Source organism: Macaca mulatta, chromosome 16 (assembly GCF_049350105.2).
Source record: "Macaca mulatta isolate MMU2019108-1 chromosome 16, T2T-MMU8v2.0, whole genome shotgun sequence".
Classification (NCBI taxonomy): domain Eukaryota; kingdom Metazoa; phylum Chordata; class Mammalia; order Primates; family Cercopithecidae; genus Macaca; species Macaca mulatta.
Window position 1 is genome coordinate 49,218,358 of NC_133421.1, and position 14,815 is coordinate 49,233,172.

General features: G+C 50.9%; 1 protein-coding gene and 1 long non-coding RNA gene across 3 annotated transcripts in view; one reads left to right on the forward strand and one right to left on the reverse strand.

Moving 5' to 3' along the window:
• The window catches only part of TBX4 (T-box transcription factor 4), a 32,521-nt gene extending 25,732 nt beyond the window's left edge, over window positions 1-6,789 (forward strand). Inside the window, exons 6-9 of one of the 2 annotated variants that reach the window (XM_015120019.3) lie at window positions 462-614; window positions 1,588-1,676; window positions 1,799-2,028; window positions 4,612-6,789. In XM_015120019.3, coding sequence (XP_014975505.1) covers window positions 462-614; window positions 1,588-1,676; window positions 1,799-2,028; window positions 4,612-5,231 — 1,092 coding nt within the window. In that variant the 3' untranslated portion in view covers window positions 5,232-6,789. The remainder of the gene's footprint in view (window positions 1-461; window positions 615-1,587; window positions 1,677-1,798; window positions 2,029-4,611) is intronic. The other variant, XM_015120020.3, reaches the window with a different exon arrangement.
• LOC144335491 (uncharacterized) overlaps window positions 1-14,815 on the reverse strand; it is a 207,592-nt gene that overhangs the window by 2,819 nt on the left and 189,958 nt on the right. The window contains exons 4-5 of the long non-coding RNA XR_013406373.1: window positions 12,728-13,416; window positions 6,039-6,151 (exon numbers count right to left, since the gene is read on the reverse strand). This is a non-coding gene — a long non-coding RNA (uncharacterized LOC144335491). The remainder of the gene's footprint in view (window positions 1-6,038; window positions 6,152-12,727; window positions 13,417-14,815) is intronic.

Consider the following 14,815-nt stretch of genomic DNA (forward strand, 5'->3'; position numbering starts at 1 on the left):
AGGTTACATGTTATGATCCCATTTACAAATGTGGAAACTGAGGCACAGAGAAGCCCAGTGACTTGTCTGAGATCAAACAGTGAGTCGGTGGCACCCTGGACTTTTGCTGACAGCTCAGAATTCCACCTGCTACACTGTGCTGAGTTCACAGTGGGCTTTTACACTGTTAAGGGCTTACTCGAGTTCTCCATTACCACAGTGAATCAATTGGTCACATCAGGGAGGGCCTGGGGCTGGGCGTTAGTGCTGGTGCAGAGAGGCTAAGTGGGGCCGGGGTGGAGAGAGTTTGGGGCCCAGGGGCTTGGTTCTTCACTTGGGAGCTCCAGTCCTGGTCCACAGGCCCTGGATCCTGTGCTTTGAGGAGAATGAGAAAAACCAGGCCAGGGCCAGATGAATGAGGTCAAGGGCCTGGGGTTTGCGGATGGGGCCCTGGAGCTCAGCATGAGATCCTTCTCTTCCAGATCATCCTCAACTCCATGCACAAGTACCAGCCGCGGCTCCACATCGTTAAGGCTGATGAGAACAACGCTTTCGGCTCCAAAAACACCGCTTTCTGCACCCACGTGTTCCCAGAGACCTCCTTCATCTCTGTGACCTCCTACCAGAATCACAAGGTACAGCCACTGCCCCACAGACCCCGCTTAAAACCATCCCGCATTCCTTCCACCACGCAGAGAGGCAGAGTGTGAAGCCAGAGTCCCAGCAGGGCTTGGGCAGGCCTAGTGCAGGGCCCTCAGAAGCCTAGAGTCCCTCAGAACCGTGAGCAAATCGAATGATGAACAGAAAAGGACCCTAGACACGTCCATCTCCAGCGCAGAGGAATTACAGTCTCTGTGTTTTGCGGAATGGAGAAAATTGGCAACTGTAAAAACCAGGAGCTTGGAGCCTGCCTTGTGGTTTGAGCGTTGGACCCTTTCATTCCACAATCTTCTTTCTCTTGGTTCATCTCCTGGTGCCTTCAGAGAGAGGGGTAGGGAATGGGGAGAGGAGCCCTGGGGTGCTGTCAGCTGGGGTGTGGAAGCAGAGCCTGAGCAGAGGCACTTCCCAGGCTGTGGTCGGCCACCTCCCACCCTGGTTACTGCCCTGCCCAGCCCAGCCACCCCCACTGTGTCCCAGTCACTGACAGCCGTGCTCTGCCACCCATCTGCTTTCCACAGTATGCACACGGGGACTGGCAGGTGGGCAGGGGTCACTGGGGAAGGGCCGTGGCTGTGGTGGATTTTAGGCAGAAGAGTGACAGAGTGGGAATTGCATCTAGAACGGTCACTCAGAGCCTGATGTGGTAATTGCACAGACTCAGGCGGCAGGCCTGGGATGCTCACTGGGAAGCTGTTACAGGTCCCCAGGAGAGACCCATGGGGACAGAAGCCCGGCAGTGCAGAGGGATGGGCAGCAGCAGAAAGAATCGGAGGGTGGAGAGCAAGGAGAAGGGATCAGAGCCAGGAACAAACCAGGTGGGAATGGCAAGGCCCACTTCCCCAGACCTGCCCTAGCTCTGACTTTGCCTGGGGTTGGGGAGGAGGGAGGGCCAGAGGTCAGCCCAGTCTCACCCTCCTCCCGGCGACCCTGTGTGTTTTCCCCCCACAGATCACCCAGCTGAAAATTGAGAACAACCCTTTTGCCAAGGGATTCCGGGGCAGTGATGACAGTGACCTGCGTGTGGCCCGGCTGCAGAGGTGGGGGCCGCGCGGCCCGGGGGGTGGGGTGGGCAGAAGGGATTCAGGCACGTGGCCTCTGTGACCCTCAGTGCATCTTCACTCTCTTCCTGTCTCTCCTCCTGTCCTCCCCACCCCTTCAGCAAAGAATACCCTGTGATTTCCAAAAGCATCATGAGGCAGAGGCTAATCTCCCCCCAACTCTCGGCCACACCAGATGTGGGCCCCCTGCTCGGCACCCACCAGGCGCTCCAGCACTACCAGCACGAGAACGGTGCTCACTCGCAGCTCGCGGAGCCGCAGGACCTGCCCCTCAGCACCTTTCCTGCCCAGAGGGACTCAAGCCTCTTCTATCACTGCCTGAAAAGACGAGGTAGTGCTCTCCTGGTCTAGAAGCCCTAGGGGGTCAGAGAAGGGGTGAGGTTCTCCCCGACACCACTCTGCAGCCCCCTGACCCCCCAAAACACACACACGCATCTGGTGCTTGTGTGGCCTGGGAGAGTGGGCCTGAAGGGTTAGGGATCACAGCTGGGCGCAGGGCCATCTTTTCCAGTGCAGGGATGCTGGTTCTCGTCTTTAATGCTGCCTTTGGAACCCTCACAGACAGCTTGTAGCCCTGGCGTCCCCAGATGCCTTTCCAAGTGTTGCTTTGCAGTCACTGCTCTGAGAGCCTCATGGGGTGAGCTGGGCTCTGCCTGGAAGTGCAGGAAGAGGCTGACACTTCCCAGTCCAGAGGTTTTGGGATTGGAGCTGTTATTTGTCAAAGCAACCTCAATTCCAGAACAGGGAGGACTTGGTGTCTCACGTGCAGGGCCTTCCGTCCGATCATTCCTTCCAGGATCTGCAGTGGCTGCTTGAGAGTTGAGATGAGCTATTGTGGATGTAGATGGGAGCTGGGAAGACAAGCCACAGCACCCTCTGTGCCAGGTCTCTTCGTAAAGAGGAGGAACCCGGAGCTAGGCACCATCACGTCTGTGCTCTGTGCCAGGTTTTGATTCCTCCATGGATAGAATTGCGATGATTCATGTTACCCCACCAGAAGACCTCACGGGGCCGCTGAAATTCCCTTCAGAATGAGCCTGGGGACTTTTGCTTGCCATCCAGAATGTTCCCTCAGCCTGCTCCTAGGGACTAGCCTGGCAGAGCTCCGAGATCCCCTGCATAAGTCTCATTAGAACTCAGTGACCTAGACCACGGGTCGTCAAACTGTGGCCTTCGGACCTAACCCAGCCTGCTACCTGTACAAAATAGTTTTTACATTTCAAAACAATTGAAAAAATTCAAAAGGAGAATATTTCATGAAATGCGAGCATTATGTGATATTAAAGTTTTAGTGTCCATAACGTTTTACTGGAACACAGCCATACTCATTTACTTACGGGTTGTCTATGGCTGCTTTCATGGGACAACAGCAGAGTTTCGTAGTTGCAACAGATACCCTATGGCCCACAAAGCCTGAGATATTTACTATCTGGCCCTTTGCAGAAAAAGTTTGCCAACTCCTGACCTAGAGTGAGTAGGCCACCTGCCAGGATCAAGAGCTTAGCGCAGGGAGAAGAGAGGGATTTGGAGAGATGACAGAGAATCAGGCTGAGTGAGGGGCAAAGGAGAGAGCTGGGCCAGGGAGAGGAGCAGGTCTCCCTGGAAAGGGCAGATGCCACCAGCAGGGGCGGAGGAGAGAGGTGAGCACAGGCCTTCACACCCACTCAGCCCCTCTGCTTCCAGCCCTGTGTGTGCACACAGAGAGCTTCCAGAATGAATGCCTGGAGAAAACAAGAGGAGGGAGGCCAAGATGAGCCATGGATGGGTGGGGTTTGTGGTTTTTTTTTTTTTTTTTTTTTTTTTTGAGATGGAGTCTCGCACTGTCTCCCAGGCTGGAGTGTAATGGTGCAATCTGGGCTCACTGCAACCTCTGCCTCCCGAATTCAAGCCATTCTTCTGCCTCAGCCTCCCCAGTAGCTGGGATTACAGGTGCATGCCACCACGCCCAGCTAAGTTTTGTATTTTTAGTAGAGATGGGGTTTCACCATGTTGGTCAGGCTGTCTTGAACTCCTGACCTCAAGTGATCCGCCCACCTTGGCCTCCCAGAGTGCTGGAATTACAGGTGTGAGCCACCGCACCCAGCCCAGATGAGTGTTCTTAAATTGGCTCAGTGGGCTGCTCCCCAAACCCTCAGGCCTGGGTCAGCCCTGGATCCCAGGGGAGGGCGCGCCACTCCGGATAGTTAGACCCTCCTGGTGGAGGATGTCGAAAGGCACATACATGATTTGTGGCATCTGATGTCGTCTTCCTCCAGAGTATCTGCTTAGCCTGAAAAGTATGTCACCTTTTTCACTTATTATCAGTTCTATTTCTTAATTTTGTAGACACTGTTATGTTGGAATCTGTGTAGTAAAAATCCGATGGCTCTTCTTTAAACATATGTGAGGTTAGTTCCACTTCTAAAAACAACAGAAACACGCCTGCAAGCGGCTTTGGCTCCCTGAGGTCTTCCTGGGATCTGAGGATGGAGGCAGGAACCTCATAGCCTTAATTTTCTGGCTCTTTCAGACAGATGTGGCCTCTGGGCCTGGGCTGGCCTGGCAAGGGCCTCCCCTTTCCTTGGCCAGGGCAGGCCTAGCCTGAGAATGCCACTGCACACCAAGTCCTCTTACTCTCTCAAGAGTCAGGCTGGCGAAGGATCAAAGCCAAGTGTTGCCTGGCTAAACCCGGCCCTCAGTGTCCGGTGATGTGGTGTCCCCCGTGGCCTCTGAGTAGGGTCCGTAATCTGACCACTTCTTGGCGGCTGCCACCCTATAAAAGCTGTGGCTGATTGAAATGGCTCTGGGAGTGCCATGGCAACATGGGGAGGGCGGGCGCGGAGGGAAAAGGACAGGCTGTCCCAGCATCCAGCAGGGCGCCCTGGGGCCTGGGCTGGTGGAAATGGTTCTTCCTGAGTGTTACTTTGTCTTTCAGCAGATGGTGCCCGACACCTGGACTTACCCTGCAAGCGATCCTATCTGGAAGCCCCCTCTTCGGTGGGGGAGGATCACTATTTCCGTTCTCCCCCTCCCTACGACCAGCAGATGCTGAGCCCCTCCTACTGCAGTGAGGTGACCCCCAGAGAAGCCTGTATGTACTCAGGTTCAGGGCCTGAGATTGCCGGGGTGTCTGGGGTGGATGACCTGCCCCCACCTCCGCTGAGCTGTAACATGTGGACTTCAGTGTCGCCGTACACCAGCTATAGCGTGCAGACGATGGAGACTGTGCCATACCAGCCCTTTCCCACCCACTTCACCGCCACCACCATGATGCCGCGGCTGCCCACCCTCTCCGCTCAGAGCTCCCAGCCACCAGGAAACGCCCACTTCAGCGTCTACAATCAGCTCTCCCAGTCTCAGGTCCGAGAGCGGGGGCCCAGCGCCTCATTTGCAAGAGAGCGTGGCCTTCCCCCAGGATGTGAGAGGAAGCCACCCTCACCACATCTAAATGCTGCCAATGAGTTTCTCTACTCTCAAACCTTCTCCTTGTCCCGAGAGTCTTCCTTACAGTACCATTCAGGAATGGGGACTGTGGAGAACTGGACTGATGGATGAGTCTCACGTCTCCTCCACAGCCCCGGGACCGTGTTGCTCCAGTATTAACCTCTGTGGGTGGCCTGCACTACCAAGAAACACAGGAAGGTATTCCAGAGGGAGTGTGTGTGTGTGTGTGTGTGTGTGTGTGTCTGCACGCGAGCACGTATGTATTTGGAGAGCATCCATCTTCTGACATACAACTGAGGTCATGACAAGGAAAAAAAAACACCACATTTATCTAAGAAGTGATTTTGGCTGCAGGACCTGGGTCCATTGTTATCTGACATCTCTTGACATGCCCGTGGGTGGGATGGGAGTGGAGGGTTCTCATGAGTTATTGGAAGGGTTTTATAATTGTTGATTTACTCAGGGGCCAGGTGGGGAGGTCTGTCCCATGGGGAAAGATTCTCATTGCTGGGGTAGGAAGATTCTTGCTGCTGGGGTGTGACGGCTCTGTGCACGCCTTAGAGTTCCTGGCCTTCTATTTGCAAGGGGAGAGGAGAATCTGGTTTTGGTAGCAGGAGGCCCATTCCTTGGGCTTCTGGAGAGTCTGTAAGACTGCCTGAGAGGTGGGCTCAGCTCAGCCACAACATGTACTTTGATAGTACAGCTGGCTGCTCAGTTAGTGGCCTAGACATTGATGACTGGAACTCTGAGGCCTGAGGGATGACATTCGGAAAGGGTCATGTGCTAAATGTCACCTGAGGGGTATTTTTAAAGGTTTTTTTTTTTTCCTTCAAGAGAAGGGAAAATGCAACCAGTAGCATCTCTGTCATCATTCAGGTTTTGTAGTAGAGAGCCCTTCCCCCTAGGTCCCCAACATACAGTCTCTCACTCTGGTGTGCGGAGAGTCGGCCTCCCAGGCATCATCCCATCTGCATCCTATGACGGGCAATTATGAAACACGCCTCAGCTGGCATCATCCCCAGGAAGCCACACTGCAGCTGATGTCTGGCATCTCCAGGGCCTGTTCCGCTCGCAGAAAATCTACGCTTCTGGAGCGAGAAAGCCCAACAGAAATAAAGATAGTTGAGAAAAATTCATTTCTTCCAGTAAACTCAGCCGGTGAGCTCAGAGGAGCAAAGAGAATTCTCCAGTGTGGCATTCACACAGTCCTCAGCCCTGCGTTTTAGCATTGAACACCACCAGGCCATCAATGTGGCTGGGGTGAACTCTCCATCAAACTTGGGAAATCACTAAACTTTGCATGCTGAATAGCTATTTATATATTATATAAATAAATAAATATATTTTATATATATATATCTCACAAATGCAGGCCACATGTCAAATTCAGCTTTGCTTTTTACAAATGAATGAACTTAATAAAAATAAACATTGGAGGAGGTATTTGGAAAGACATCTATTTAAATTTTTATTACATGTTTGATATTAAAAACTAAGAATGGTTTAGATAAAACATATAAATAAATATATATATATACACACACACACTACAGATAAAGCTTTTTTAGAAAACACATTAGCTAACAGGTGATATGGAACTTCAAGTGTTTTGTTATATAGCATGGACGTTTTATTTTGCATATCGGAACATAAAGCCATTTTACAACTGTGAAGTGTGTGGACGCTCTTTATTACTGACTTGTCATTTCTTGGTTCTGCAATGGCCTCTGCCTCTTTTTTGCTGGTATTTTTTTTTCTCAAGTGTCAGGTGAGGCCTTCAGTGCCTCTGAACATTTGTACCGTGGAGCCCCTGAGCTCAGAGTGAAGTCACTTAGGACCAACAGAGCAATGGTACCTTTGATCTCGTGCTACTCCCTGGGTTATGAATCTGGATTCCAGGGTCCACAAAGACCCCAGAAGGGCAGGGCAGGCAGTAGAGCAAGAATCTGTCTCCTTTCAGCAGTGACCACATAAGCTGGCCATTTGAGGGAAGTGGTCTCATAAGTAGGGAATTCCTGGTGGGATTTATGCAGCTGCTTCAGAAAAGGAACTGAAGAGCAGGCTCGAGTCAGCGCCGGGGGCTTCCTGGAGCAGTCAGGGGCATGAGCTCATCACCACCGTCACCCCAGAGACGGTGAGTCAAGGCCTGGCAAAGTACCCATTCGCCCGCACCTTGGCCAGGTCTCTGAAGCTCGGCCACAAAATGGAGAGAGGAAAAAAGAGGTGAAATCCAGCCCAGGTTTACCCTAGATTCGAAGAGGCAGGCATAGGAAGGTGCTGCTGGCTCTCCCTCCTTATGACCTTGCCACCTGCCGTGCCCCTCATGGCTCCTTCCCCAAAGCTGCTTACCTGCATCCACCATCTCCACTGCAGGCTGGTCTGGGAACCCAGGAAAAGAGAAGTCAAGGGAGGTGTGCCCTTGAATCCTTGCCCTGTCAGGACTGAGATGAGATTTCCTGCCGGGTAAAGAGTCAACCTTGTCTCCTGTTTCCCCAGAGTCCTTTTGTGGCTCTAGGCTGCTCTCTGGCTGGACTTACTCCTGCAGAAGAGGAAGCCAAGCTCCATCCTCCCTTGGCTGTTGGCGCACACCTTGGGCTTCTTGGTCATGGAGAAAGATGTTAACTGAGCTTGGCTCAGGGGACAGGGAAGGGGGGAATCTTCCTAACTCCCACCTGCTGTGCTCTTTTCTTTCTGGCTGAACACAGCACATCTGGGACACTCCACACCTTCTAGAGCCCAGGCAGAGGGCTGGGGGCAATGCGGATGTTCCCAGGTTCTCTCCAAACACATGGTTGGCTGAGTCTGACATGAAGAAAGCCACTTCTTAAAGGAGTATTTTGCCTCAAGGCAGCCCACGGCTTCCTGCCAGCTTGCTGGGAAGCGTGAGGTCCCTGGGCTTCCCCACCTGGGCATGGCCAGAGTCGGGCCTGCAGTGGGATTTGTGAAACTTTCCTGCCCCTCTGAATCAACAGCTCAATAAAAAGGGGGCACATGGGATATCCTGAAACAAAGGGCACCATTCAGGAGCGCCAACAGGTCATACATCATCGGCCAGAAACCTGCCACATGAAAAGGGTCTGCTTCTGCTGTGCCCTGCCTGGGAAGGGGACAAAAGCCAATTAACATTCAGCTGCGTGTCCATGGGAAGGCAGCCTTGGGGGCTGTGCTCTCCAGCCCAGGGCCAGGCCCCTGGGGGGAAGCTGGGGCAGGCCTCTCAGCAGCAACTCAGCCACCGACAGTTGGCCCTCAACCGCAGAAGAGCCTGGAATAACAAAAGGGAGAAGGGAAAGAGAAGCTGGGTCAGACTGACAAATTGTTAAAAAACCAAACCAACTTCCAGCCTTGGCTGGGCCTCAGGGGGTCAAGAGGCCTCGCCTCGCCCCACTAATGGAGCCTGCTGGAGGAGTAGCAGCCCAGCCTCGCAGTGTCTTATCTTACAACATAAAATTAAAACCCACTTAAAAGGCCGGAGGGCATGTTAACATTCCCCCTGCTGTCTAATTGAAGTAGTTCCCAGCGCAAAGGATTTCACTTGAAAGATGCCTCACTCCCAGCCCGGGTCTCCAGCTCAGCCGGCAGGGGAAGCGGGTGGGGCGAGGGGAGCGACTGCTTGCTTGCCACCCCCACCCAGGCGGCAGGTGGCGACAGCAAAGGTTAGAACAGGCTGGGTTGTTTTGTATTTTTAAAAAAATTTACAAATTCATTAGCAGCTATGTCAGCAGAGGCCACACTCCTGACAAGAAGACCTGGTAATGATTCAAACGTGGTGAGCCCTGCAGTGAAACCTGACTGTTCCTGCAGCCAAGAGATTTCCATGCCGTCCCCCCCGCAAGCCCTCTCTCCCCCCACCAAATCTATGACAGGTCTCCAAGGCATACGGAACCAATCAGGGACATCCTGTCAAGGTGATGAACTTGCACTGGCCATCCCGAGTAATGGGAACCAGTCAGCCTGAAGCCGGGCTGGACTGAAAGCCAAGGTGACAGCTATTAAGCAATTGTGCGCCGAACAAAATGGCAAAGGGGCCGGGTAATCAATTCAATTTCAATGGGCGACCCGAGCAACCACAGCGGCTGTCGCAGCTGATTAGGGAGCGCCGGGCTGGAGCTTTCAATGCGAGCCCATCACAGATCAGAAACAGGCCTGGGATGAAAAGGGAAAGAACCGTCTCCCGAGAAGCAGGCGATGAAGGACTCTGTTTTATGTGACTGTGTTCTTCCTCCTCTCCTTGAAGAAAGAGGAGAAAAAAAAGCAAGCAGTTTGGAGATTAGATAGTTTTCTTTTCAGCCATTTATCATTATGAAGGAAAGTAGACAGCACAGGGGCAGAAGAATCTCCAGTGGGATTTCTGCGAAGTCTCACTCGGAAGGGCCAGGTTTACATGATGCAGCTCAAACAGCCCTGCTTATCACCGCAGCCTGACGGGGTCTGCAGAGCATCGAGGGTTCCTCTTCTGTAACAAGGGTGAACAGGCCCCAGTGCCCCAAGGAGTGCAGAAATTCTCCTGCAGAAACCCCAAACCAGCACACTGCATCATTTATGAAAGTTAAAGCCTGAGTCAGAATAATGGGGAGAGGAGGAAAAATGGAAAAGGAAAAGATGAGGGGATTGTGCACGGTCCCTGCAGGGGAAGTCCCAGTGGTGGCCACCCATTTCTCCCTGGCCCAGGTCGGGGCATCAGAGGTCCCTGCTGTGTCTGCTGGCCTGTCAGCACTGGTCCCAGTCTGATGGCAGGCCCTGGCAGCCTGCTTGAGCATTCTAGGCTTGTGTTTGGTTGTTCTGTGCAAGGGTTTTAGGGTGCAGAGAAAGGGGCACCCACAGGCATAGAAGCCAAGAGAGAGAGGCCAGCCATGGGGATGTGGAGGGGATGGAAGATGCCTGAGAACAGATGGCAAGGGATGCAGAACCAGGAGGAAAAGGGCCATTTTGGAGTCAAGGGTGGATCCAAACCTCTGAGGCAGGAAGGCTCAGGGCTGGGACTGGGCAGGTGGTGAGGGAGGAAGGCTGACCACCTCCTCTTTGGAAAACTAGAGCAATGGGTGCATATTCAGATAATTCTTAGAAGAATTGCAAATAGAGAATTAATCTCACTAGTCATCTAAAATGCAAATTGAAGTGATAACATGCCACTTTGATCTACCAGATTAGTAAACATTTAAGAAAAAGTGTTGGGAGCCTCTCTCAGTCATTGCTAGTGGGAGTACAGATTGATATGGTTTTTCTGGAAAGAGCAATTTGGTAGCATGGACAAAGACTCTAAAAGTGTTCATATCCTAAAGAAAATAACCAGAAATGTGGGCATAGCTTACTACTGTATGATACTCATTGTGGTTTTACTTTTCAATAGCCCCAAACTGGCTGAAAGTAAATTGGTAAATTATGAGATACTCACATTCTGGAATATGATGCTGTCATTGAAATCATGTTTACAAAGGGCCCTTAATGATATGAGACTTGATTTAAAACTAAGTGAAAAAAGAGGATCCTAATGTAGAGTACAATTTCAAGAACATTTGAAGTGAAAACAAAAAGATTGGTGTGTAGCCAAACTATAGATCATTAAATAGCAGGGAACAAGGGGATGAACTATCTCTGTATATACATGAAATACTATGTGAAAAAAAGTTCCTGACATGTGGTCTCCCATGTGTGCGCAATACAAAACAAAAAACCACTCTGGAGGTCCTAACATCGATTAAGCAGAAATGTCCAGGAGATGGGGTGCATTTGTGTGTATATGATTATGCGTGCACAGTGTATGTGTACGACGTGTATTTGTGTGTGTGTTAGGGACACAGACGCGATTTAGAAGAAACTGCTTATGATGATTCCCTCATATATCTCTGTTTTGTTTAACTTGTTACAATGGGCATGTATTACTTCTGCAATTAAAAGATTTAACTGAACTAAAAAAAAAAAAAAATTGTGATTATAGAAGTACCCGAAGAAAAGAAAAAGAAGAAAGGCTAAAAGAAACTGTGCCCAGTGCTAACAGCAGTAACTTCAGGAAGTGGTGGATCTGCTGAATTGCTGCCTGTGTGGACGAAGGTTGACTTCTGGGCCTCCTCCCCGTGTTTGTTTTCCTCCCCTCCCTGGCTCTCCCCTTCAGACACCTTGATCCTGCCCAGTCCTGTAATGCTGCTTTTGTTCAGGCTGGGGCTTTAGCATTTTCCACTCCTCCCTAGGTCCTCTCCCTGGGTGATGACATCTGTTCGCACGGCTTCTCTCACCAACATATGCCAACGAAGCTCAACTCCAATCTCATTTTTCTCTCCTGATACTGTCTTCTGGACGTTTCTGCCAGAAAGAGATGTTAAGTCCTCCAATTCAGACTGGAACCCAGACTCTCCCTCCAGGTCTCCCTCATGTCCTCCATTTTGGTAATGGCACCACCAGCCAGCATCCAGTTGCTCAAGTCAGAAACCTGGGCTTCAGTGCCAACTCCCTCCTCTCCCTACCTGCCCACCCCAAATGCTCACCAAACTGCAGATTCTACCTCCAAAGATCCTCTACATCTCTACACATTTCCTCTCTTCCAGCAGGCCTGGCAGTGCTTGCTATAACGGCAAATCCCCGGGTCTGGGCTGGCCAAGATGTCAGCTGTGTGAGGCTATGGAGCTTGGGGCCGCTGTGAATGGTCCTCCTGGGCCCTAAGCTGTTGTTCATGGAGTGATGGTTTTCTGACATGTGGAGCCAGGGAACGGCCCAAGATGGGAGGCCACTCAACGAGAAGACTGCTGCTTTCATTGGTGACCCTGCTTTCAGCTCTGCATGACCTGAATCTTGCGCTCTGGCTGCCACCTTGTGCGTGGTGAGGAAGCGGGGCACTGCTGTAGGCCATTCGCCAGAGTCACAGGCTGCTGGAGAGGCCTGTTGCTTCCTAGGGGCAGGTGGGCCTGGGAGTACTGGATCAGGGGTTTCCAGCATCTGACCCAACACCTCTTTCTCCTTCAAAGGTTCCAAATGGTCTCTTCCTTCAAACCCTTCCATGGGAGGCCACTCAGTCTATGCCAAGATGGGACGGGCCTTCCCTCTCTTTTAAGAAGAGAAAAAACCTGAAACAAACCAAACTAAGGCCAAGAAGCCTCCAAATATGGCTCTTCGTGTAAAGCCTCCAGCCCAGGGCCTGGCACAGGGCACGCTCTTGGGAAACAACAGTGCTCCTGCATCCTTCATCCCTTCACAGCCTGACCTCTCTCCCTCTGTCCAACCCTAGCAGGTACCTGCACGGACCATCAGACAGCAGAGGAGGAGCCAGCCTCTCGCCAACCTGCCTGCAGATAAGCTTTTGAACAAGACAAGTCTCTCAGCGTGTGCTAATATAAACCTTTGGCATCGGGTGTAAGGAATTGTGAGACTCCTCCAGATATAATTGAGCGAATCATCTGTGGCATTTAGAGAGCACCGCTCTAATGGGAAGGTGGAAAGTGGACTCCTAGTTGATAACTGAGCACATTGAGGCTCCTCTCAGACCCTTCCCAGCTGTCACGCTTTCTTCTTTTAGAAACACCCTCAACAGGAGAAATGCTCATCCCAGCAAGAGCCACCAGAGACCCCCTGGTTCTGAGGGTGTAAGGCAGCTTTGTGTGCCTCCTCCTTTTCCAGGCCAGGCAGGACAGTCCCAAGTAGGGCTCTTTGGAATTGGGAGCTGATCAAAAATAAGGAGGACAAGGCCAGAGGGTCTTTGGAGGCTCGGTTGGTGAGTTCTGTAGAGGATCCTCCAGCATCAGGTTTGACAGAGTCTGAGTCAGGTATTATTTATTATTTATTTTTAAACAAAGTCTCCCTCAGCCACCCATGCTGGAGTGCAGTGGCACCATCTCAGCTCACTGCAACCTCCACTTCCCAGGTTCAAACGATTCTCCTTCTCCTGAGTAGCTGGGGTTACAGGCATGCTCCACCACCCCCAGCTAGTTTTTGTATTTTTAGTAGAGACAGGGTTTCACCATGTTGGCCAGGCTGGTCTTGAACTCCTGACCTCAGGAGATCCTTCCGCCTTGGCCTCCCAAAGTGCTGGTATTACAGGTGTGAGCTGCTGCACCCGCGGGCCAGGTATTCTTTACGCCTGCTAGCTACCTGCAGCCTTAAGAGTTGATGACTTGGCCGGCATGGTCTGAATTTTGCACTCTGATCTCCCCTTTTCCCCTGGGGGTAAATGCTATCTCACTGAAGTAGATGTCTCAGCATCCGTGAGGTAGTGGCACCAACTCTGCCTCTTGAGCCGGAAATCCTGGGTTCAATACTTGGCTCTGTCACTTTCTGGTTTGTGCCTTTGGCACAGCCACTCCTTCTGCGCCTGTCAATGCAATGGAGATAATATTGCAAATAACATCTGCTTCTTGGGATCATGGAGATTAAAATAACATATGTGAGAGGGCTTGGCACATTCTCTGTCCCTGATGTTCCAAAACTAAACAGGAACTCAACAAATGCTGATTCCCACCCTCCTTCCTTCCCCTCTTATGGAAGGGCATTGCTTTAGATTTCTGATTCAGAAAAGGAGGGTTGAATCTGAACTGAGTTTTAGTTTTCTCATCTATAAAATGAGAAAAGAAAAAGATATTTACATTGAGTGTGTTAGTAATCAGCCACCAGCCATTGGACTTGGCACTACTATATTAGGATTATTATCTCTAATCCTCCCCACAACTTGGTAGGAGAGGCATTATCGCCTCTACCTCACAGAGGAGGAAACTGAGGCTCAAGGAGGTGAAGAAACTTGCTCGAGGTTATGGGCTAAGGGTCAGAACTGGCTTCAAACCCAGTTCTCTCTAACCCGAAGCATTCGCTTTATTCTCTAAGATGCCACTACTGCTGCCATTACCACCGCTACCACTGCGTGTTCTGTGCCAGTCTTGCCTTCTTCCCTTTTCCTCTGAGGCCACTGGACCCAATCGATGTGTATTTTTAGTGACTTTGAGCTTATTAACAAAAAGGAAACAAACATGTTTTAAAATAAGTTTATGACTTATTTTTAAATAGTCACTGATACAAGTTCATACAAGAATTTTTTAAAGGAGAGAATGAAAAGACAAAAAAAAAAAAGAGGTCCTCTCAAATGGTACTGGAGACACAATCAGATTTAACATTCAATTTTATGAAAGCTCCTTCAATTAGACCTGCTAAGCATCAATCTTGTGCAATGAAGTGTACAAAATGGCAGAGAGTTACCTTTTAGAGGATGATAATTTACAGTCACCTCCACCAACTCCAACCACCCATCCCCACTGGGCCATGAAGTTGTGTTGTCTTTTGGCCTCCACTTCACAGAGAAGGGGCTGATCAAAGGAGGGGCTGTCATTGCACCAGCTCTCGCCCTCCCCATGTGGGTGAATCAGCTCGGCCCAAGCTGGTAGAGTCAGGAAATAGTTCAGGTACCTCGAAAACAACTGTTTAAAGTGTTTGGGGGGAAAATAAAGTGTTTTGGGGATGTCCCCAAGCCCCACTTGGCATGGGTAGCAAAGCTAGGGTGTCCTTTCCTTGCCTTTCCAACTCTTGGTCAAAATATGCTTCCTTGGGATAACTTAGAAGAGACTTGTTTGGGAATCACTTTTCTTTAACTTCCAGAATTCCTAACCAGGGTGCCTGAAGCAAGGGCTGGGTCTGTGAAATGACGCAGCTCCATTAGGAATGATGGAAACTATGTGAGCTGCTTTTAATAGCATCAAATATGGCACAGCACAGTCCTCCTTCTC